Source organism: Nomascus leucogenys, chromosome 4 (assembly GCF_006542625.1).
Source record: "Nomascus leucogenys isolate Asia chromosome 4, Asia_NLE_v1, whole genome shotgun sequence".
NCBI lineage: Eukaryota > Metazoa > Chordata > Mammalia > Primates > Hylobatidae > Nomascus > Nomascus leucogenys.
This window is the reverse complement of record NC_044384.1, coordinates 101,907,352-101,930,943: the sequence shown is the minus strand read 5'-3', so window position 1 is coordinate 101,930,943 and position 23,592 is coordinate 101,907,352. Positions and strand designations below refer to the sequence as shown.

The 23,592-nt window shown below is 43.8% G+C and overlaps 1 protein-coding gene across 3 annotated transcripts in view; it reads right to left on the bottom strand.

The window, feature by feature from the left end:
- Positions 1-23,592, bottom strand: part of IP6K1 (inositol hexakisphosphate kinase 1) — a 68,181-nt gene that overhangs the window by 13,945 nt on the left and 30,644 nt on the right. For 2 of the 3 annotated variants that reach the window (XM_030811765.1, XM_030811767.1), the window contains exons 2-3: positions 11,272-11,622; positions 257-467 (exon numbers count right to left, since the gene is read on the bottom strand). In XM_030811765.1, coding sequence (XP_030667625.1) covers positions 257-467; positions 11,272-11,494 — 434 coding nt within the window. In that variant the 5' untranslated portion in view covers positions 11,495-11,622. Of the gene's footprint in view, positions 1-256; positions 468-11,271; positions 11,623-12,315; positions 13,819-23,592 lie in introns of those variants that run through there. The other variant, XM_030811766.1, reaches the window with a different exon arrangement.

The following is a 23,592-nucleotide window of genomic DNA, read 5'->3' as shown; positions in this document are numbered from 1 at the left end:
TCACCAGCACAGGGTGTCCCTGCTTCCAAAGGGCTGAGAGAGCTTCACTTCCTCCCTCAACCAGCTATAGCTATACCCAGAAAGAGGCACCACTGGGGTGATGTGACACAGAGAAGAGGCTACACCTATTGGGCATCCCAAGAACACCAGTCATCTTATCCAACCTTGACCGTGAGCCCTGCTTCCCCATGATGTGTCAGGACTATGGAGATGTCTTGAGTGCTTGTACCAGCAGGACGAGACATGTACCTCTTACCTCTCAGAGGTCTCAAGGGACAGGCTGGCTTTCTCCTCCTTGTGGTCACTGCCACTGCCTGACCGGTGCAGGCTCCGGCGGGAGTGTTTGCGCCGAGGTTGCTCCCGTTCTGGTGTGTCATCCTGTTCCACAGTCTCACTTTCCACGTAAGGATAGGCCACTAAGTTGATGTAACCATCACTGTCCCCCTCAAAACAGACAGATACCACGCCTGTTAAAAAAAGGGCAGCTGGTAAACAAATGTCAACACAAGCTGAGTCTATGCAGCACAGACTCTTGGCACTCACTTTCCCACACAGCACGAAGACATCACCTGCCCTGAACCAACTACAGATCAATGTCAGAACAACAGCCAGCAGACAGCAACTTCCAGAAAACAGATGACCGTCCATCCCCAAGCTAAATCTGATGCTTACCTTTGTTCCTGGATAAGTCTATATTTATTTCCCCTTCTCTTATCTGGCCCTCTCACTTTCAATTACTGATTTTTTATACCATTCAAAAGAACTGTGTTCGCTAGGTGACACCCACACCTGGCAACACTTAACCCTCTAGTTACTTAAGTGCTTTATGCTGCCATTTCCTGTGTGTGTCCTCCTTTAGATCTAGTTTCCTTCTGCCTGACAGTGTCAGCCAAAGGGACATCAACACTTCTCCCTCCAAGCCTCACTACACAGAACTTCCACCCCTGCCATCTCGAAGATAAAACATCTTTCTGTTTGCCATGCTGTATCCATAATAGTTTTTTGTGCCCATTTTAATCAAACAGGTTGTTTGTAGTGTCTTCTGGATCACAGTGAGTTAAAACACAAATAAGACCCCTCTCAAGTGTTCTTAATACAATTTAAAAATACATATATCCAGAAACTTGAGGAGGAGGTTTTGAAGGGAAAAAAAAGTAACTTGGTCTCACTTCCACATCCCACCTTTTGTCTGTCAGCTACATTTCTGCTTTTATACTCTCAGATGTACACAGTTGGCTCTATAATCTGAAAATCAGTGAGAAGCATTTATAGTTTATTTTTTGTAGAGACAGGATCTCCCTATGTTTTGTCAATTTTTTTTGCGTTGTAGAATAATTATTGGCTTAAAGTTCTTTTTTTTTTTTTTTTTTTTTTTTTGTGAGACGGAGTCTCGCTCTGTCGCCCAGGCTGGAGTGCAGTGGCGTGATCTCGGCTCACTGCAAGCTCCAACTCCCGGGTTCAAGCGATTCTCCTGTCTCAGCCTCCTGAGTAGCTGGGACTACAGTCACCCGCCACCATGCCCAGCTAATTTTTGTGCATTTTTAGTAGAGACGGGGCTTTCACCATGTTAGCCAGGATGGTCTCATCTCCCGACCTCGTGATCCACCTGTCTCGGCCTCCCAAAGTGCTGGGATTACAGGTGTGAGCCACCAGGCCCGGCCTAAAGTTCTTTATAATATTCTTCTTCTTCTTCTTTTAAGAGACAGGGTCCCATTGGAGTGCAGTGGTGCCATCATAGCTCACTACAACCTCGAACTCCTGGACTCAAGTGATCCTCCTGCCCCTCAGCCTCCCAAGTAGCTGGGACCTCACCTGAGGTCAGGAGTTTGACACCAGCCTGGCCAATATGTTGAAACCCCATCTCTACTAAAAATACAACAGTTATCCAGGCATGGTGGTGCGTGCCTGTAATCCCAGCTACTCAGGAAGCTGAGGCAGGGGAATCACTTGAAGCCGGGAGGCGGAGGTTGAGATCATGCCACTGCACTCCAGCCTGGGCAACAGAGCAACACTCCATCTCAAAAAAGTAAAATAAAAATAAAATAAAATTGTGGTGTTTGGGCCAGGCACAGTGGCTCACACTGTAATTCCAGCACTTTGGGAGGCCAAGGCAGTAGGACTGCTTGAACACAGGAGTTCGAGACCAGCCTGAGCAACACAGCAAGACCCTGTCTCTATAAAATATAAAAATAAAAATAAATTGTGGTGTTCAGTCAATAGATCGATCGATAGAAACATAAAATTTGCCATTTAATTCTTTTTTTGTTTGTTTGTTTTTTGTAGAGACAAGACTTGCTATGTTGCCCAGTCTGGTCTGGAACTCTTGGCCTCAAACAATCCTCTTGCCTTGGCTTCCCAAAGTGCTAGGATTACTGGTGTGAGTCACCATGCCCAGCCATTTAATCATTTCTAAACGTACAATTCAGTGGGTATTAAGTACGTTGACAATACTGAATAACCACCGCCATTATCTATTTCCAAAATGTTTTTCATCACCTGAAACAAAAACGCTGTACCCATTAAGCAGTAACTCCCCATTTTCCCTTCCTCCTAGCCCCAGTAACCAAATCTACTTTCTATCTCTACAGATTTGCCTATTATGCATATTTCATATAAATGAAATCATACAATTTTTGTTCTTTTGTGTCTGGCTTAGTTCACTTAGCATAGTGTTTGTAAGGTTCATCCATGTCACAGCATATATCACAACTTCATTCTTTTTTATGGCTGAATAGTATTCCATTGTAAGTATATATCACATCTGTTATGTGTTATCTATATTGATGGACACTTGGGTTGTTTCCACCTTTTAGCTATTATGAATGATGCTGTTGTGAACACTGGCTTACAACAATCCATTTGAATCCCTGTTTTTTCTTTCTTTTTTTTTTTGAGACGGAATCTTGCTCTGTCGCCCAGGCTGGAGGGCAGTGGTGCGACCTCAGCTCACTGCAATCTCCGCCTCCCGAGGTGATTCTCCTGCCTCAGCCTCCTGAGGAGCAGGGATTACAGGTGCCTGCCACCACGCCCGGCTAATTTTTATATTTTTTAGCAGAGACAGGGTTTTGCCATGTTAGCCAGGCTGGTCTTCAACTCCTGACCTCAGGTGATCTGCACGCCTCCCAAAGTACTAGGATTACAGGCATGAGCCACTGCGCCTGGCCACAGTCCCTGTTTTCAATTCTTTTGGATATACATGTAAGAGTGGAATTGCTGGATCATATGGTTTCTGTGTTCACCTTTGGGAGGAACTGCCAAACTCTTTTCCACAGTGGCTACACCACTTTACATTTTCATCAGCAATGTTCCCATTTCTCCACATCCTTGCCAACAGTTATTTCCCTTTTTTCTTTAAACTATTATGGCCATACTAGGTAAAATAAGATACCTAGTATGAAGTGGTATCTTATTTTGGTTTTGATTTGCATTTCTTAATGAATAATCATGTTGATGTGCTACCGGCCATCTGTATGTCCTCTCCGGAAAAATCTCTATTCAAGCCCTTTGTGCAGTTTTGAAACTGGGTGATTTTTATTGCTTTCAAATCATAATCAGAAGAATACTAAATTTGGAAAAATAAATATTCTAAGGCTGCTAAATAAGAACAAAGCCAGAAATAAACACACTGCTTTCTCCAAGTGGCTAGGAAACTTAAACAGTCCCAAACACTTTATAAATGTAGCTTCAGCCACCTATCCATCCACATTCAAAACACTGAAGGCCAAACATTCTGCCATAAATATGCCAAAGCCAGAAATAAAACTATAGGCCCTGTCAGCTCATGGAGTCCTTCTGATGCTAAGGAAAAAACCTCTTAAAAGGTAAATGAGGCCGGGCGCGGTGGCTCACGCCTGTAATCCCAGCACTTTGGGAGGCCAAGGCGGGTGGATCACGAGGTCAGGAGATCGAGACCATCCTGGCTAACACAGTGAAACCCCGTCTCTACTAAAAACACAAAAATTAGCCAGGCGAGGTGGCGGGTGCCTGTAGTTCCAGCTACTCGGGAGGCTGAGGCAGGAGAATGGCGTGAACCCCGGGGGGCGGAGCCTGCAGTGAGACGAGATCGCGCCACTGCACTCCAGCCTGGGTGACAGCGAGACTCTGTCTCAAAAAAAAAAAAAAAAAAAAAAAAAGGTAAATGAGCCCTGCTTCCAGATAGGTGTTCTCTAAATTACAACCATCAGAATTGGGACAATTTAGAACTTCAAGGTGCCTCCCAGGGAAGGGCTGGCAGTCTCTAGCACTGGTTCAGTATTTCCTCACACCTTCCTCCTCTCAAACTGAGTAACAAGTATCTTTAAAGGCCATAACATGAGAGGATTGCTTGAGGCCAGGAGTTTGAGGCTGCAGTGAGCCATGACTGCACCACTGCACTCCAGCCTGGGTGACACAGCAAGACCCTGTCTCAAAATAAAAATAAAAAAATAAAAGCCACAGTAAATTCTTAGGATCTACTTTATTTTCTTAGGCTACAATTTCACTAGGAAAGAATAAATGTGCTAGGTCAAAAGTACAATTCAATTAAACTAAAATTAATCCCTTCTTTCTAAGTCAAAGGAAGCCCAATTTAGTCAAAGAAAATAGAAGCATAGGCCGGGCACGGTGGTTCACGCCTGTAATCCCAGCACTTTCGGAGGCTGAGGTGGGCGGATCACAAGGTCAAGAAATCGAGACCATCCTGGCTAACATGGTGAAACCCTGTCTCTACTAAAAATACAAAAAATTAGCCGGGTGTGGTGGCACATGCCTGTAGTCCCAGCTACTCGGGAGGCTGAAGTAGGAGAATGCCGTGAGCCCGGGAGGCAGAGCTTGCAGTGAGCCGAGATTGCACCACTGCACTCCAGCCTGGGCAACAGAGTGAGACTCCATCTCAAAAAAAAAAAGAGAAAGAAAAAAAATAGAAGCATAGTGGAAGATATTATTAGTCAAATTAATCTATTTCAGGGCCAGGGATGGTGGCTCACATCTGTAATCCCAGCACGTTGGGAGGCCAAGGCAGGCAGATCACTTAAGCCTAGGAGTTTGAGACCCGCCTGGGCAACATGGTGAGACCCTGTCTCTACAAAATACAAAAAAAAAAAAAAGAGCCGGTGCACACCCGTGGTCCCAGCTACTCCAGAGGCTGAGGTGGGAGAATCATTTGAGCCCAGGAGGTCAAACCTGTGGTGAGTTGAGATCGTGCCACTGCATTCCAGTCTGGGCAACGGAGTGAGACCCTGTCTCAAAATAGTATATAAATAAATAAGTTGGACTAAAATTTTATATTAAAAAAACATATAGTCCAGCCACAGTGGCTCAGACCTGTATCCAGGCACTTTGGGAGGCCAAGGCAAGTGGGTCACTTGAGGTCAGGAGTTTGAGACCAACCTGACCAACATGGTGAAACCGCATCTCTACTAAAAACACAAAAATTAGCCAGGAATGGTGGCAGGCGCCTGTAAGTCTCAGCTACTTGGGAGGCGGAGGTCCTTGAACCCGGGAGGTAGAGGTTGCAGTGAGCCAAGATCGTACCACTGCACTCTAGCCTAGGCAATGAAGCAAGACCCTATCTCAAAACAAAACAAAATACACACACACACACACACACACACACACACACACTTATCTTTCAGCTGGGAGCAGTGGCTCACACCTGTGATCCCAACTACTTGGGAGGCTGAGGTATCATGCCTCATGGAGGAGGATCACTTGAGACCAGGTGTTCAAGACTAGCCCAGGCAACATAGTGAGATCCGATCTCTTAAATCTCAGCACTATGAGAGGCCAAGGTGGGAGGATTCCTTGAGGCTAGGAGTTCAAAACTGGCCTGGGTAACAAAGCAAGACCCTGTCTCTACAAAAAACTTAAAGAATTACCTAGTTGTAGTGGCGTGCCTGTAGTCCCAGCTACTCGGGGGGCTGAGGTGGGAGGATCACTTGAGCCATATTTCCTTTTTTTTTTTTTTTGAGACAAGAGTTTCACTCTTGTTGCCCAGGCTGGAGTGCAATGGCATGGTCTCGGCTCAGCAACCTCCGCCTCCCGGGTTCAAGTGATTCTTCTGCCTCAGCCTCCCAAGTAACTGGGATTACAGGTACCTGCCAGCACACCCAACTAAGTTTTGTATTTTTAGTAGAGACGGGGGTTTCACCATGTTGGCAAGGCTGGTCTCGAACTCCTGACCTCAGGTGATCCGCCTGCCTCGGCCTCCCAAAGTGCTAGGATTACAGGCATGAGCCACCATGCCCAGCCGAGCCATGGTTTCGAGGCTGCAGTGAGGTATGATTGCACCACTGCACAATGCCACAATTATTACTGTGCTGTAATGTCTAATGGTGTGTGTAATGCCTAATAGTGTGTGCTGAATGGTATTACTGTGTTGTCTGCCTAATGGTGACTTCTATTCCCATCATTCCTTCTATATTTATTAATCAAAATAAATCAGAATTCTGGCCAGGCACGGTGGCTCACTCCTGTAATCCCAGCACTTTGGGAGGCCGAGGCAGGTGGATCACGAGGTCAGGAGATCGAGACCATCCTGGCTAACATGGTGAAACCCCGTCTCTACTAAAAATACAAAAAATTAGCCAGGCTTGGTGACGGGAGCCTGCAGTCCCAGCTACTCAGGAGGCTGAGGCAGGAGAATAGCGTGAACCCAGGAGGCAGAGCTTGCAGTGAGCCGAGATCGCGCCACTGCACTCCAACCTGGACAACAGAGCGAGACTCCATCTGAAAAAAAAGAAATTAGAATTCTATAAGGAAGAATTGTCCCTTCATATCCATGTATTTATCAGTATAGACTTGTGGATATTTTGTTGTTTAAATTCTTCTAGATTGGGCCCCTTAATTCCTTTAAAGTTAGCTCTTTGTACTTCTGACATGATTTTTGACCACTTCTTTACTATCTGTCACCATAAGATGTTCTTGGCTTGTCTTATAATTTTCCTGCCCGAACTCAGGAACCAACCATTTCACCAAGGAGCTCTGTTTCTTTTTATTGTAAGAATGGTATTTAGAAAACTCAGGATTTGGTTACTAGATGTACTGATTGCTACTGAAGTATCACTGCTTTTAGGCCCTTTCAGCACACAGAGCTAGGAAATACATGTATGAGTACTAGCCCACACACATGCACACATCTAATTACTGCTATCAGCACAGGTGTTTAAGCTCTATTAAGCTAAGAAAAAGTGTCAATAATATTTCATATCTTGGCAGGTTGAAAAACAAATTTTCGTTTATTTAGTATGACCAGCTGTAATCACCAACTGTTAGTGCTTGCAGTACTAAATGTGAAGTTCAAAGCTTCTGTACATTTATGCAAATAAGCTTTGCCTCATTCATTTATCAAGTATTTACTGACCATTTCCCAGATACCAGGCCCTGAGCTCATTAGTGTAAAAGACAAAAAAAAAAAGTCCATACCTTCAAGGAGCTTCCATACTAATGTGAGAAACAAACATATAGACAAAAATACAGATTGTGATAAGTGCTATGAAGAAACTAAGTAAGGTTCTATCATTGAAAATATGGTTTCCAGAGCAGAATATAATACAGGATGATCAGGGAAGAAGTGTCTGGGGAGACCTGATAAACTAAAGGTTGGAGGAGCAGGTGTGGATAAGGGTACTGGAAAGAACATTCCAAGCATAAGTAAAAGCCCTGAGGTTAATTAAAATAAAAATAAAATTAAAAAAGCTTGAGATGTCCTAAAAACTGGTTCACCTCTTTCTGCCAATTAAGAAACAACCCAGGCCAGGCACGGTGGCTCACACCTATAATCCCAACAATTTGGGAGGCCGAGGCAGGTAGGTCACCTGAGTTGAGTTTGAGACCAGCCTGGCCAATATGGCAAAACCCCGTCTCTACTAAAAATACAAAAATTAGCCAGGCATGGCGGCACATGACTGTAATCCCAGCATTTTGGGAGGCCAAGGCAGGCAAATCACCTAAAGTCAGGAGTTTGAGACCAGCCTGCCCAACATGGTGAAACCCCGTCTCTACTAAAAATACAAAATTTAGCTAGGCGTGGTGGCGCATGCCTGTAATCCCAGCTACTTGGGAGGCTGAGGCAGAAGAATCGCTTGAACCCAGAGGTGGAGATTGCAGTGAGCCGAGATCGTGCCACTGCACTCCAGCCTGGGCGACAGAGCAAGACTCTGTCTCAAAAAAAAAAGAAACAACCCAATTCAAAATGGTCAAAGGACTTGAATAGACATTTCTTTAAGAAGGTATACCAACAGCCAATAACAAAAAAATCCTCTGCATCATTCATTAGACATTAGGAAAAAGCAAATCAAAGCCACAGATACCACACACATCCACTAGGATGGCTACAAAAAGAAAAGAAAAGGAGTGTTGATAAGGATGTGGAGAAACAGGGACCCTTGTACATTGCTGGTAAGAAGGCAAAGTGGTGCAGCCACTGTGGGAAACAGTTTGGCAGTTCCTCCGAAAGGTAAACAAAGAACTTCCACATGATCTGACAATTCCACTCCTAGGCATATACCCAAAAGAATTAAAAGCAGTGACTCAAATGGACACTTGTAAGACAATGTTCACGGCAGCATTATTCGCAATAGCCAAAAGGTGGAAACAACCCAGGTGTCCATCAACAGATGAATGAATAAACAAAATGTGGTATACACTTACAATGAAATATTATTCAGCCATAAAAAAGAATGAAGTGGGCCGTCACAGTGGCTCACGCCTGTAATCCTAGCACTTTTGGGAGGCCGAGGCAGGCAGATCACGAGGTCAGGAGATCGAGACCATCCTGGCTAACACGGTGAAACCCCGTCTCTACTAAAAATACAAAAAAATTAGCCAGATGTGGTGGTGGGCGCCTGTAGTCCCAGCTACTCGGGAGGCTGAGGCAGGAGAATGGCGTGAACCCAGGAGGCAGAGCTTGCAGTGAGCTGAGATCGCACTACTGCACTCCAGCCTGGGCGATAGAGCTAGACTCCGTCCCAAAAAAAAAAAAAAAGAATGAAGCGTTTTTTTTTTTTATTTTTGAGACAGAGTCTCACTCTGTTGCCCAGGCTGGAGTGCAGTTTCACAATCTTGGCTCACTGTAACCTCCACCTCCTGGGTTCAAGAGATTCTCCTGCCTCAGCCTTCCAAGTAGCTGGGATTACAGGCATGCACCACCACACCCGGCTAATTTTGTATTTTTAGTAGAGACAGGGTTTCGCCATGTTAGCCAGGCTGGTCCCGAACCCCGGACCTCAAGTGATCTGCCTGCCTCAGCCTCCCAAAGTGCTACGACTGGCCAGGAGTGATGGCTCTTGCCTGTAATCCCAACACTTTGGAAGGCTGAGGCAGGCGGATCACCAGGTCAGGAGATTAAGGCCATCCTGGCCAACATGGTGAAACCCTGTCTCTACTAAAAATACAAAAAATAGCTGGGCGTGGTGGCACATGTCTGTAATCCCAGCTACTTGGGAGGCTGAGGCAAGAGAATCCCTTCGCTTTAACCCGGGAGTTGGAGGTTGCAGTGAGCCGAGATCGCGCCACTGCACTCTAGCCTGGCAACAGAGAGAGACTGTCTCCAAAAAAAAAAGGGCTAGAATTACAGATGTGAGCCACTGTGCCCGGCCAAGAATGGAGTTTTAATACACACTATGACATGAACAAACCTTGTAAACATTAAGCTAAGTGAACCAAGCCAAGGCCGGGCGCAGTGGCTCACGCTTGTAATCCCAGCACTTTGGGAGGCCGAGGCAGGCGGATCACGAGGTCAGGAGATCGAGACCACGGTGAAACCCCGTCTCTACTAAAAATACAAAAAACTAGCTGGGCGTGGTGGCGGGCGCCTGTAGTCCCAGCTACTCGGAGAGGCTGAGGCAGGAGAATGGCATGAACCCAGGGGCGGAGCTTGCAGTGAGCCGAGATTGCGCCACTGCACTCCGGCCTGGGTGACAGAGCGAGACTCCGTCTCAAAAAAAAAAAAAAAAAAAAAGTGAACCAAGCCAGACACAAAAGGTCAAAAATTGTAATGATTTCACTTTTTTTTTTTTTTTGAGATGGAGTCTCACTCTGTCGCCCAGGCTGGAGTGCAGTGGCGCGATCTCAGCTCACTGCAAGCTCCGCCTCCTGGGTTCGCCATTCTCCTGCCTCAGCCTCTCCGAGTAGCTGGGACTACAGGCGCCCGCCACCACGCCCGGCTAATTTTTTTTTGCATTTTTAGTAGAGACGGGGTTTCACCGTGGGCTCGATCTCCTGACCTTGTGATCCGCCCGCCTTGGCCTCCCAAAGTGCTGGGATTACAAGCGTGAGCCACCGCGCCCGGCCAATGATTTCACTTTTATGAAATATCTACGATAGGCAAATCTGTAGAGACAGAAAGTAAACAAGAGGTTACCAGGGGATCAGATGATGGAAGAATGGGGAGTTATTATTTAATAGGTACCGAGTTTGTTTCAGATGATGAAAAATTCAGGAAACGGACAGTGGCTATACAACATTGTGAATGTGCTTAATGCCACTAAATTATACACTTTAAAATGGCGAATGTTATGTACATTTTACCAAAATTCTTTTTAAAAAGTTAAGAAACAAAAAGTCAATTCTACAGCACTGGTTTTTCTAAATTGAAACTCTCCTAAGTAAAGGACAGTGTTAACCTGACTGAAATCACGCAACTTTAAGTTACAAAGCAGAACGTAAAAAAAAAAAAACTTAGACACAATGAGCAATCATAAAAATTTATAAACACTGACAAAGATCAGATTTTAAAATAAAGTTAGTTAATTCTGGTATAATTAATATTCATGAGGTTCTTTCCTATAAAGTTTACTTATATTTTAAAATAAATTATTTTTCCTTCAAATGTCAGGACTTGCAGGCCCCAGAAAGTCCCTGCATTTCTTACCAACAATTCTTTGCCCCAGCACATATAGACACAGGCTACACACAGCCCCACTGCCAGCTATCCAACCGCTTTAACCTGGGAAGTATCCATTCCTCCTCCGGGACGAGAGAAATGTTCCCTCTTCTCTCCTAGAATAGTGTCACAGCAAACGGGAAAATTCACTGACAACAGCATGCTCTTTTCCACCAATGGAACTTAATGCTATGACCTTTTCTCAGCTTTACTTATTAATAAATTCAATTTTCAAGATCTAAAGACCTTGCTGATGCTTTCAGCCTCTAATTTTACCTAACAAAGTGACTTAGTGCTTTGAGAAAAAAGACCTACAATGATATATCACGGCAAACAAACCAAGAAAAAACTGTGGCAAGGGCTCTATAAGCCCAAGGCTGCTGCTTTCATTAAACTGGCCAGTGACTGACCTTTGTATTCAGGGGTGAACTCCTTCATTTCGGGAGGGAGGGACTCGTAGAAGCGCTGTTCCCGGGAGATGAGGGGCTTGCACACAGTGTGATCGTCGTAACGCATCATGCTGCTGTGTCCGCCTACTTGGTGGATGAAGGGCTCCAGGAGGACTCCCCGGTCTCCAGCCCGACTTGCATTCTTGCCATACTGCCCCACTTCCATGGTTTGACAAACACACATTGCGTTGGGGGCCAGTTGCACACTGAGGGCAGAGGATGCAGCACATGGGCCACAAAAGGAGAGCTACATAGAAGGTCCTGGCCAGCTGAAAGCCAGTGGTCAGATTCTATTCAGCTTATTATTCTGTCCTACAGAAAAGAAGAGAGGAAGAAAGAATCAAAACACTGGGCGAGTCATAATTTCCCTGGAGCTCCATGAGTGAGAGCAGGGACTCTGTTTTGTTCCCTACTATGTGTATCCCCAGCACGTACAGTACTACGTGGCACATGAAAGGCAGTTGGTTAAATTTTTGCTGAATGATGCAAACTTGGCCTCTTCCATCTATCTTGTGCAGACATTCTCTGCCTTTCCTAGTTCTCGTCTCCCTTCTGAGTTATCTAAAGGATTTTATTTTAGAGCTACAGCACATTACAACCATCAGGAAAGCACCTATCCCGGTTTATTTCACACCCAAAGATGAGATGAGAAAAAAACAGAAGGCAATGGGAATTTGTTCTGTTCAGACTCCTTAGGATATCCAGTACTGATAAGAGTCTCTCCTTCACTCAGAGGAAGGGTTTCTGTCTGAGGAATTAGGTCACATGAGATTCCCAAATTCTCCACTGAAGGTGCCAAGGACCAGGCAGGCCATTCCTTGCTGAGCTGTAGGACAGTGGTCCCCAACTTTTTTGGCAGCAGGAACCAGTTTCGTGGAAGACAATTTTTCCACGGACCAGGTGTGGGGGCGATGGTTTCAGGATGATTGAGGCATATTACATTTATTGTACATTGTATTTCTATTATTACACTGTAATATATAACAAAATAATTATACAACTCACCATAATGTAGAATCCTTGGGAGCTCTAAGATTGTTTTCCTTCAACTAGACGGTCCCATCTTGGGGTGATGGAAGACAGTGACAGATCATCAGGCAGTAGTTTCTCATAAGGAGCACTCAACCTAGACCCCTCACATGTGCAGTTCACAATAGGGTTCATGCTCCTATGAGAATCTAATGCCACCGCTGATCTGACAGGAGGCAGAGCTCCGGCGGTAATGCAAGCAAGGGGAGCAATTATAAATACAGATGAAGCTTTGCTTGCTTGCTCGCCTACCACTCACCTCCTGCTGTGAGGCCCAGTTCCTAACAGGCCATGGACCAGTACCCAGGGACCCCTGCTATAGGATCATTAAGGTTTTGCTTTTCCCAAAGGAATTCAGGCTTCAGATTTCTTCTACTTTAAATCTATGGTTGTCAATTTATGACCATTCCCTTTCTATCTGACTCTATACCAACCAGTGGGACAAGGAAAAGCTCCTTGTACTCAAACTCCCTCTTTATAATGTCAATTTTCTCTCAAAAAATTTAAAGTAGTTGGCAAATTTCTTAACACTGAGTGTATTTTTAAATTAGGAATGTAGTCAGCAAGACTACATCAGAAAGATTAAGACCAAAAAAGAAAAAGTATTAGTAGAGCAGGAATATGGTCCCATATGTAAGAGACAAACCATTGGGTTTTTTGTTGTTGTTTTTCCTGGACCTTGTAATTATGGACAAAATGGAGTACAAAATATCACTGCTGAGCTGTGATGGCACTACTGTACTCCAGCCTGGGTGACAGAGCAAGACTCTGTCTCAAAAAAGAAAAAAAGAAAGAAAGAAAAAACTACTGCAAAACCGCAAAATCTTAATCCAAAGCTGCCCAGGCAGCTAGCTATGTTTTATTTCACTGCTATCACCAAAATCAATTATTCTGTACTCCCAGTCCCCAGATTGGGACAAGGCAATACCGCCTTCAGGACAAGGCAACTCTGCCCCAGGTAGTATTCCTAGACTCCATTCTCTCCAAACCTGAGTACAGTACACACATCTACGGCTCCTAAGGTACCCTATGCCATCTCTGCCATATCAATATACCACTGTGCTGTCATCTATTAACTCACTGTCATCACCACCAAATCATTCTCTCTTATTTCCACAGCAAAAGTCCAAGGCAGTTTCCACCATGTAGTAAATACTTAAAAAAAGAGTTGTCGGATTGTGGAGGGCAGGTCAGGGTCTCTGGAGGTGGTCGTTGCAGCTCTGGATCCTGTTCAGTACTGTAGATTGGCTCCTGCCCTGGCCCCGGTCAGGCTGAAGGAGGCCTATCTCTGGCTGTGCTTCTCCCTGGGAATGCTTCTGACTATGGACACAAGGAGAGTGCTAAATTTTCTAGCCTGAATCATTGGGTGGCTGGGAAAAGAGAGGGGTCACAGTGCCAGGTGCCCCAAAAGAGTGGTGCAGGAGGAGAGTCAAGGAAATAGGCCGGGTGCAGTGGTTCACGCCTGTAATCCCAGCACATTGGGAGGCCGAGGTGGGTGGATCACCTGAGGTCAGGAGTTCAAGACCAGCCTGGCCAACATGGCGAAACCCCGTCTCTTCTAAAAATACAAAAAAAAAGTTAGCTGGGCATGGTGGCACATGCCTGTAATCTCAGCTACTTGGGAGGCTGAGGCACAAGAATCACTTTAACCCAGAAGGCGGAGGTTTCAGTGAGCCGAGATTGTGCCACTGCACTCCAGCCTGGGCAACAGAGGGGGACTCCTTCTCAAAAAAGAAAAAAAAAATTGCAATAGCCCTTCCTCTGACTCTGAGAGATCTGTGGCAACTTCTGCAGCTTCCACGGGACTGAGGGCAGAGTCCACTCTTCAGTCTATCTAGACATTTGGTATTTTGTTTCCATATGATGTCAATATAAAGTCATGGCATTGTTTTTGTGTTTGAAATAGTCTCCTAAGAGTAAATATACCACATATCTATAACTTTGTTTTGATGTTACTTTCTGAATAACCCTGAAATCTGAAATAGTGCAAGTACCCCAGAACCCTCTCAAGCTCTGTGAAGCCTTGCTTTACAAGGTGTGGGCGGAGCCTCGTAAGTCACTTAACTTCTCCAAGTCTCCTCCCACTCCTAACCCTGCGGGATTTGCAGATGCAGGTAAAGGGCTTGGACTTGCCTCGCCTAGTGCCCAGCCCTGGAAATAGCAACAGCTCTGACTCCTTTTTTTTTTTTTTTCTTTTTTTTTTTGAGATGGAGTCTCACTCTGTCGCTAGGCTGGAGTGCAGTGGCGTGATCTCGGCTCACTGCAACCTCTGCCTCCAGGGTTCAAGCGATTCTCCTGCCTCAGCCTCCTGAGTAACTGGGATTACAGGTGCACGCCACCACGCCCAGCTAATTTTTGTATTTTTAGTAGAGATGGGGTTTCACCATGTTGGCCAGGATGGTCTCGATCTCTTGACCTCATGATCCACCTGCCTCAGCCTCCCACAGTACCGGGATTACAGGCATGAGCCACCACACCCAACCCTGACTCTTTTTATCAACCAGAGGTTACTCCTGAAGTCTGGTGTCCACAGAGGCTACTGTGAAAACTACTGTCTGAGAAGGCCATAGATGACGACTATGTTGGTTGCCTGCATAACGTCTTTCTCTGCTACTTCATTGCTAATAGAGCCCCAATTTTATTCAGGTAGCCAACTGCAACGTGTCTGTTCCCGGAGAGGTTATGGGGTTCCACTGCTCTGCTATGAGTTTATGCACCTCTCAGCTACAATAGAGACTCTGTCCTTTATTTGCTTTGTTAATACTTTAGTTACACATTTTAAGATAATTATTGCGTAAAATGCAAAGAATGCTATTTATGAAAAGAACTGGCTGAGATTCTGATTTTTTTCTCATTGGTGAATTGCAACAAATGGAAATAATTTTTTACCACAAAAATATTAGTTACAATAGTTAGGTTGACTTTCTGGTTACAATAACAAACTCCTTGAACATATCATTGAACTCCAAAAGGAATTATGTCTCCATTCAAGTAAAAAGAAGTTTCTCATGTTAATGAAATGTAATTTTTTGTTGTTGTTTTCCTTTTTAGAGTTGGGGTCTGTGGTCCAGGCTGGAGTACAATGGTATGATCATGGCTCAGTGCAGCCTCTAACTCCTGGGATCAAGGGATCCTTTCACCTCAGCCACCAAAATAGCTGGGACTACAAGCATATTCACCATGCCTGGCTAACTTAAAAAAAAAATTTTTTTTAAAGACAGGGTTGGCCGGGCACAGTGGTTCACGCCTGTAATCCCAGCAATTTGGGAAGCCAAGGCAGGCGGATCACGAGGTCAGAAGATCGAGACCATCCTGGCTAACACGGTGAAACCTCGTCTCTACTAAAAATACAAAAATTTAGCCCGGTGTGGTGGCGGGCGCCTATAGTCCCAGCTACTCGGGAGGCTGAGGCAGGAGAATGGCACGAACCCAGGAGGCAGAGCTTGCAGTGAGCTGAGATGGTGCCACCGCACTCCAGCCTGGGTGACAGAGCGAGATTCCGTCTCAAAAAAAAAAAAAAAAAAAAAAAAAGAAGACAGGGTTTCGGTATGTCACCCAAGCTGGTCTCAAACTCCTGGCTTTAAGTGATCCTCCCACCTGGGCCCCTGGAGTCTCCGAGATTACATGCATAAGCCACCACAGCTGGCTTAAATTTGTATATTAATGTTTTCCTTTTTCAAAGCAAGAGCTGTCGGTGACATGAAATGACTATCAGGTTTCATTATGGTTTGTAAATTAATAAATAGGATATTTAATTCTGTAAAAAAATTAAAATGGATAAACTGGTATATTCGTACAAAAGAATACTACAAAACAATGAAAAAAAGAACCAACTACTGCCACATACGACACAGATGTATCTCACAGATATGATGTGGCAAGAAAGAATCTAGACACTAAGGAAACTCTTTATACGAAAATATAGTGTAATTCTACTCATACAAAATTCAAAATGATGATAGAGAACAGCAGTTACTCGGAAAATATTGATTGAAAAGGAGCACAAAGGTGGAGGTGACATGAATACTATAAAAATCCACTGAGCTGTGCACTCAAATTTGTGAATATTACTATTAAGACTTACTAATAGGAGCCTGTAATCCCAGCACTTTGGGAGGCTGAGGTGGGTGGATCACTTGAGGTCACGAGTCAGAGACCTGCCTGGCCAACATGGTGAAACCCCGTCTCTACTAAAAATACAAACTTAGCCAGGCATGGTGGTGCTCATTTGTAATCCTAGCTACTTGGGAGGCTGAGGCAGGAGAATCACTTGAACCGGGGAGGCAGAGGTTGCAGTGAGCCGAGATCGCACCAATGCACTCCAGCCTGGGCGACAGAGTGAGGCTCCGTCTCAAAAACAAAACAAACAAAAGAATAATAAGAGAACAAAAATCAATAAAATTTCTCTATACCAGCAAAAAACTGGTATAAATCCAAAAATGAAAACTGTTTAAATATATATTTAAATATTATTCATATTTAAATATACATTCATAATAGCAACTAAAACTACAAAATACCCATAAATCTTTAAAAATTATGCGACAAATAATAAAACTACTGAAGGATCTAAAAGAAGACATATTCTTGATTCAAGCACCAAAGACAGAAAAAAAAATTTTAATAATAAAAGATATTTATGTGAGGGAGGACTCAATATTGAAACAATGCAATTTCAATCAAAATCCTAAGATAATTTTCTTTTTTTTTTTTTTTTTGAGACAGAGTCTGGCTCTGTCCCCCAGGCTGGAGTGCAGTGGCACCATCTCAGCTCACTGCAAGCTCCGCCTCCCGGGTTCACGCCATTCTCCTGCCTCAGCCTCCCGAGTAGCTGGGACTACAGGCACCCGCCACCATGCCCTGCTAATTTTTTTGTATTTTTAGTAGAGACAGGGTTTCACTATGTTGGCCAGGATGGTCTCGAACTCCTGACCTCGTGATCCACCCACCTCAGCCTACCAAAGTGCTAGGATTACAGGCTTGAGCCACCACACCCGGCCAATCCCAAGATAATTTTCTAATGAATTTGACAAAGCTGACACTATTGGGTGGAAGAGTAAAGGCCAAATGTAGCTAGATAGCAATGTCAAAGAGTAATGAGAGACAACCCGCCTTCTCAGACAGGGAGGCTTTTTATGAAATTATAGCAATTAAAAGTGTGATATTTTGCAAAGAGATCAACAAAACAGAATAGCGATCTTAGAAACAGACAAATTGACATGGGAGTGGAGTGTGTGACTGAGGTAGTATTAAAATCCCCATTTAATCAAAGGGGGAAAGATTATATATGTCATAGATGGAGCTAGAATAACTGGATCTATATACAGATAAAACTACATCACTACCTCTAACAGTACTCCAAAGTAAATTCCCAACATATTAAGGATCTAAATGTGCAAAATAAAACTTTGAACTAGGCCAGGCGTGGTGACTCACACCTGTAATCCCAGCAGGAGAGGCCGAGGCCAGCTGATCACCTGAGGTCAGGAGTTCAAGATCAGCGAACGCTGTCTCTACTAAAAATATAAAAATTATCCAAGTGTTATGGCATGCACCTGTAGTCCCAGCTACTCAGGAGGCTGAGGCAGGAGAGTTGCTTGAACCCGGGAGGCAGAGGTTGCAGTGAGCCAAGATTGTGTCCCTGCACTCCAGCCTCAGTGACAGAGCAAGACGCTGTCTCTAAAAGAAAATAAACTTTAACTAGAGAAAGTTTTTAAATGCCTTTTGACCATAGCCTAGGGAAAATTCCATAAACAAAACATAAAACACACAAACCACAATAGGAAGCTGGAAATATGGAAATTAGGCCATATTAAAATTATATATATTAAATTTTTTTAAATTTTAATTCCTTCCTAGCTAAGCAGATTCCAAAAATTACTTAAATTTTAACGCTTTTATTGAACTATAATTTACATATCATAAAATTCACTAAGTATACAGTACAATGACTTTTAGTAAATTTACAGGATTGTACAACCATCTCTCAAATCCAATTTTAAAACATTTCTATTACCCCACAAAGAACTCTCATGCCCATTTGCAATCCCCGTTCCCACTCCCAGCCAAACTAAATTTATTTTTTTGCATACGAGAACCATAAGTGAAGATAAGAGTCAGATTAGGAGATGGTTTTGTTTTTTGAAAACGGTCTTGCTTTGTCACCAGGCTGGATGGAGTTCAGTGGTGTGATCTCGGCTTACTGCAGCCTTGACCTCCCAGGTTCAAGCCATCCTCCTACCTCAGCCCTCCCAAGTAGCTGGGACTACAGGCATGTGTCACCACGTCCAGCTAATTTTTGTATTTTTTGTAGAGATGGGGTTTCGCCATGTTCCCTGGGCTGGTCTCGAACTCCTGAGCTCAAGTGATCTGCTCACCTAGGCCTCCCAAAGTACTAGGATTACAAGTGTAAGCCACAGCACCCGGCCTGCAATTTTTACAGCTAGCAAAATAATAAACAAAGTATATGAAGAATTCCTATAAAGTAGAAAAAAAAAGGAAAAAAAGCAATTCATAAAACAGTAGCCTCAGATGGCCAATGAACATGTGAAAAGACGTCCTCCCTTCACAATTAATCAAAGAAATTCAAATTAAAACAAGAAACTGGCCGGGAGCGGTGGCTCACGCCTGTAATCCCAGCACTTTGGGAGGCCGAGGCGGGCGGATCACGAGGTCAGGAGATTGAGACCATCCTGGCTAACACAGTGAAACCCCGTCTCTACTAAAAATACAAAAAAATTAGACAGGTGTGGTGGCGGGCACCTGTAGTCCCAGCTACTCGGGAGGCTGAGGTACGAGAATGGCGTGGAACCTGGGAGGCAGAGCTTGCAGTGAGCCGAGATGGTGCCACTGCACTCCAGCCTGGGCAACAGAGTAAGACTCCATCTCAAAAAAAAAAAAAAAAAAAAAAACAAGAAACCATTTCACTTTTGTGTGTGTGTGTGTGTGTATGTGTGTGTGAGAGAGTTTCGCTCTCGTTGCTCAGGCTGGAGTGGCAATGGTGCAATCTCGGCTCACCTCAACCTCCACCTCCCGGGTTCAAGCGATTCTCCTACCGTAAAGACGGGGTTTCTCATGTTGGCCAGGCTGGTCTTTAACTCCCGACCTCAGGTGATCTGCCCGCCTAGACCTCCCAAAGTGCTGGGATTACAGATGTGAGCCACCGTGCCTGGCATTTTTTTTTTTTTTGAGACAGAGTCTCATTCCATCACCCAGGCTGGAGTGCGGTGGTGCAATCTTGGCTTACCGCAACCTCCACCTCCTGGGTTCAAGCAATTCCCATGCCCCAGCCTCTCAAGTAGCTGGGGACTACAAGCACACCCCACCATGCCCAGCTAATTTTATTGTTGCATTTTTAGTAGAGACGGGGTTTTGTCATGTTGGCCAGGCTGGTCTGAAACTTCTGACCTCAAGATGACCTGCCTGCCTCAGCCTCCCAAAGTGCTGGGATTACAGGAATGAGCCACCATGCCTGGCTGCCATTTCACTTTTTGTCATAAGACTGTCAAAAAATAAAAAGTCCACAAGCTCTGCATTCCTTCCCACCCCCATTTTCTTTCTGCCTTCACTTCCTACCCTTCTCTCTCCATTGCTTATTATCCCACTCCAGCCATACTGGCCTTCATGATGTTCCTCAAACACATCAGGCATATATATTCCCTAGGTTCTGTGCACTAGTCATTCCCTCTGCCTAAACATTCTTCTCCCAGATAACCACATGGCCAACTCCCTCACCTCCTTCAAAAGTCTTTGATCAAAATGTCTCTTTCTCAATGAAAGGTCTATCCTACCCTCCCTAGTTTAAACTACAACACCACCTGCACCCTCCACCCCCTTTAATTGGCTCTACTTTTTCTTTTCTCCATTAAGGCATTTATCCCCTTCTGGCATATTACATACTTTACTTACTGACGATGTCTACTGTTTATTATTTATTATGATAATGTCAGTTATATGAGTATCCTAAGTGCCCAGAGTAGTACCTGGCATATAGTAACTACACAATAAATCTGGCTGAATAAATATGTGTATGTTTATGATATACATAACAGATGTATATAGTAGGGTAAATATATAACATATGAAAAAGCGTTTATGAAGGGACAAGTTCTTTTTGTTTTAAAATATTAGGGTTGTAAACCAAAAGTTTACATTTCTAATCTAGAGCTAGCAAAAACCAGAACAAACGGGTCATGTGGCTTTATGAAAAACAAAATATGTTGGCCACATGACAGAATTCCAAGTCAGCAAATAAAGAGAACATAAAATTCTGTTTTAACTCTAAAAAGATTTGATATATGAAGGAAAAATAGGTTTAAATGTACCCAAATGAGAATAGCCACAATAACAAGGAAAAAATCAAAGCAAAATACAGAAGGATGAGGAGGAGGATTAGACTGTTTTTATCAATGATACAAAAGAGACTGAAAAGGAGAAAAAATCAGACAAACACATAAATAATCTCAACTATAAAAGATTAATCAGGCCAGCTGTGGTAGTCATGCCTGTAATCCTAGCACTTCCGGTGGCCAAGGCTGGAGGATCACTTGAGCCCAGGAGTTTGAGACCAGCATGGGCAACACGGCAAAACTTCACTTTTGCCAAAAAAAAAAAAAAAAAAATTAGCCAGGCGTGGTGGTGTATACCTATAGTCCCAGCTACTCAGGTGACTGAGATGGGAGGATGGCTTGAGCCCAGGAGGTGGAGGTTGCAATCAGCTGAAATCATGCCACAGCACTCCAGCCTGGGTGACAGATTCAGATCCTGTCTCAGGGAAAAAAAAAAAAAAAAAAAAAGATGAATCAGGCCAGGTATGGTGGCTCACACCTGTAATCCGAACACTTTGGAAGGCCAAGGTGGAAGGACTGCATGAGGCCAGGAGTTCAAGACCAGTCTGGGCAACATAGCAAGATGCTGTCTCAATGACAATAATAATGATACTAAGGAGAAGAACCAGACTAAAGAACTTGTTGAACCAAATTTAGGAGAAATCATATGAGTATTTTTTTGTGGTCTATTTTAATGCAACAACACAGCAAGCCTAGAAAGCGACAATGAATAAAAAACCTTGGCAGGGAAAAAGAGACTGCAATCAGATATGGTGGCGAACAAGGTCAGGACTATTTTAAGAGCTAGGAAGGCACTGTCTCTACAGCAATTGCAAGACAATACCTGGTCACCAGATTCTTTAGTTGGGCAGGCACAGACACACACTAAAAATGCAGATCAGCAGGTATATACTCTAAGAAGTTCAGTTAGAATTCCAAATTATTTTGCCAACATATTTTTACAACCTCAGATTAACCACTTGGGTTTGATATGCAATCTTTTTTTTTTTTTTTTGAGACAGGGTCTCACACTGTTGTCCAGGCTAGAGTGCAGTGGTGCAACACAGTTCACTACAGCCTCGACCTCTTGGGCTCAAGTGATCCTCCCATATCATCAGCCTTCCAAGTAGTTGAGACAAGCCCGGCTTTTTTTTTTTTTTTTTTTTTGTAGAGACAGGGTTTCACCATGTTGCCCAGGCTGGTCTCGAACTCCTGAGCTCAGGAGATCCACTTGTCTTGGCCTCCCAAAGTGCTGGGATTACAAGCATGAGCCACCATGCCCAGCCACATTTGCTATGTGTTTATAGAATAAAGTGAAGCATCTTTAGTGCCTTCACATTTCACAGGTATATTTGCAGATTTCCTCAACATTTCATTAAAAATTAGTTTATAAATCCAGTATTTCTATTACCTCTTCTAAAATTAAATATATCCACTTAAGCACTATAAGTATCATGATAAAGTATCATATCCTTTTTAAAATTCATAAAATTTGTGTAATTGAAGTTAAACTTGGTAAGTCAGGAATGCTAAGTAAAATTCTGGCAACAGTATTTTTGGTTTTGGCAAATGTGTCTTTAATTTGTTTTTTACTGTATGATACAATCCAAAGGAAAAATAATAAAATTAATTGAACTGAAAAGAGCTGAAGAGAAAATAAACTGATAAGTCACTCTAACAGAAAAGAACAACACATAAAACTTGGGCTGTATAGCTCTGGATTTTATGAAAACTAATTTCTAATTAATTTCAGAAATAAAAAAGCATTGACATGGACTTTGACAGGAAAAGATACCAAAACACCTTCAAAAATCACAGACAAAAACACTATAGCAGAAAACAAACATGAAAACACGTTTGTTCTCTAAATCTTATAACCAAGGGAATCTAATGATTTCTTAAATTCAAGCCTATTCTTCCCTTTGTATATGAGACTGTAGACACTGATATAGATTAGGCATAGTTATGAGGGTGAGAGAGAACAATCCTCCTGTACTTTGAGGAGAAGGGAAATGTAGGGAGTGTTCTTCATGTAAGTAGGGCTGTCAACCCTACTTGGAACCTGCCCTTCCAAGCTACTAGCGACTGGCACATCCCTCAGAAACCAGAAATGTGTATAGATGTCTAGAGTAATCTGGGAGAAGAAAGAGAGGGAATCTATGTTGTCATTTGTCTCTAAAGAAGAGATGAAAGATTGTTTAGATTCCTGGGTCCTATCACAGGAGCTAGGAAACCATGGCATCCTGTGGCCACCTGGCTAAGAACAAACAGGGAACAAGGAAAAAAGGAAACTCAGCAGGGGACCTGAGATGTGCCAGCCCATCAACGAACAGCGAGAACAGAATTAATTTAGGTCAAGGAGAGAATCTAGAGTCCACTGAACCTCTTTCCTGTTTTTTTTTTTTTTTTTTTTTTTTTTTTTTTTTGAGACGGAGTCTCGCTCTGTCGCCCAGGCTGGAGTGCAGTGGCGCAATCTCGGCTCACTGCAAGCTCCGCCTCCCGGGTTCATGCCATTCTCCTGCCTCAGCCTCTCCGAGTAGCTGGGACTACAGGCGCCCGCCACCAGGCCCGGCTAATTTTTTGTATTTTTAGTAGAGACGGGGTTTCACCATGGTCTCGATCTCCTGACCTTGTGATCCGCCCACCTCGGCCTCCCAAAGTGCTGGGATTACAAGCGTGAGCCACCGCGCCCGGCCCTCTTTCCTGTTTTTACTGGATTCCTAAAGATTAGAAATCTGTGCTTCCCTAAATACATTTTTTAGTAAAGACCCTTTTGAAATCAGCTGTGTCAAATGTGCTAAGTGGAGGAAAGGAGGTATGTGAAGAATTTTCAGAACTGACGTCCAAAGTGATACAGGGGAAATCAAAATGAAATGCACAAAAAGAAAGGAGAAGGGCCAGGCGCAGTGGCTCACGCCTATAATCC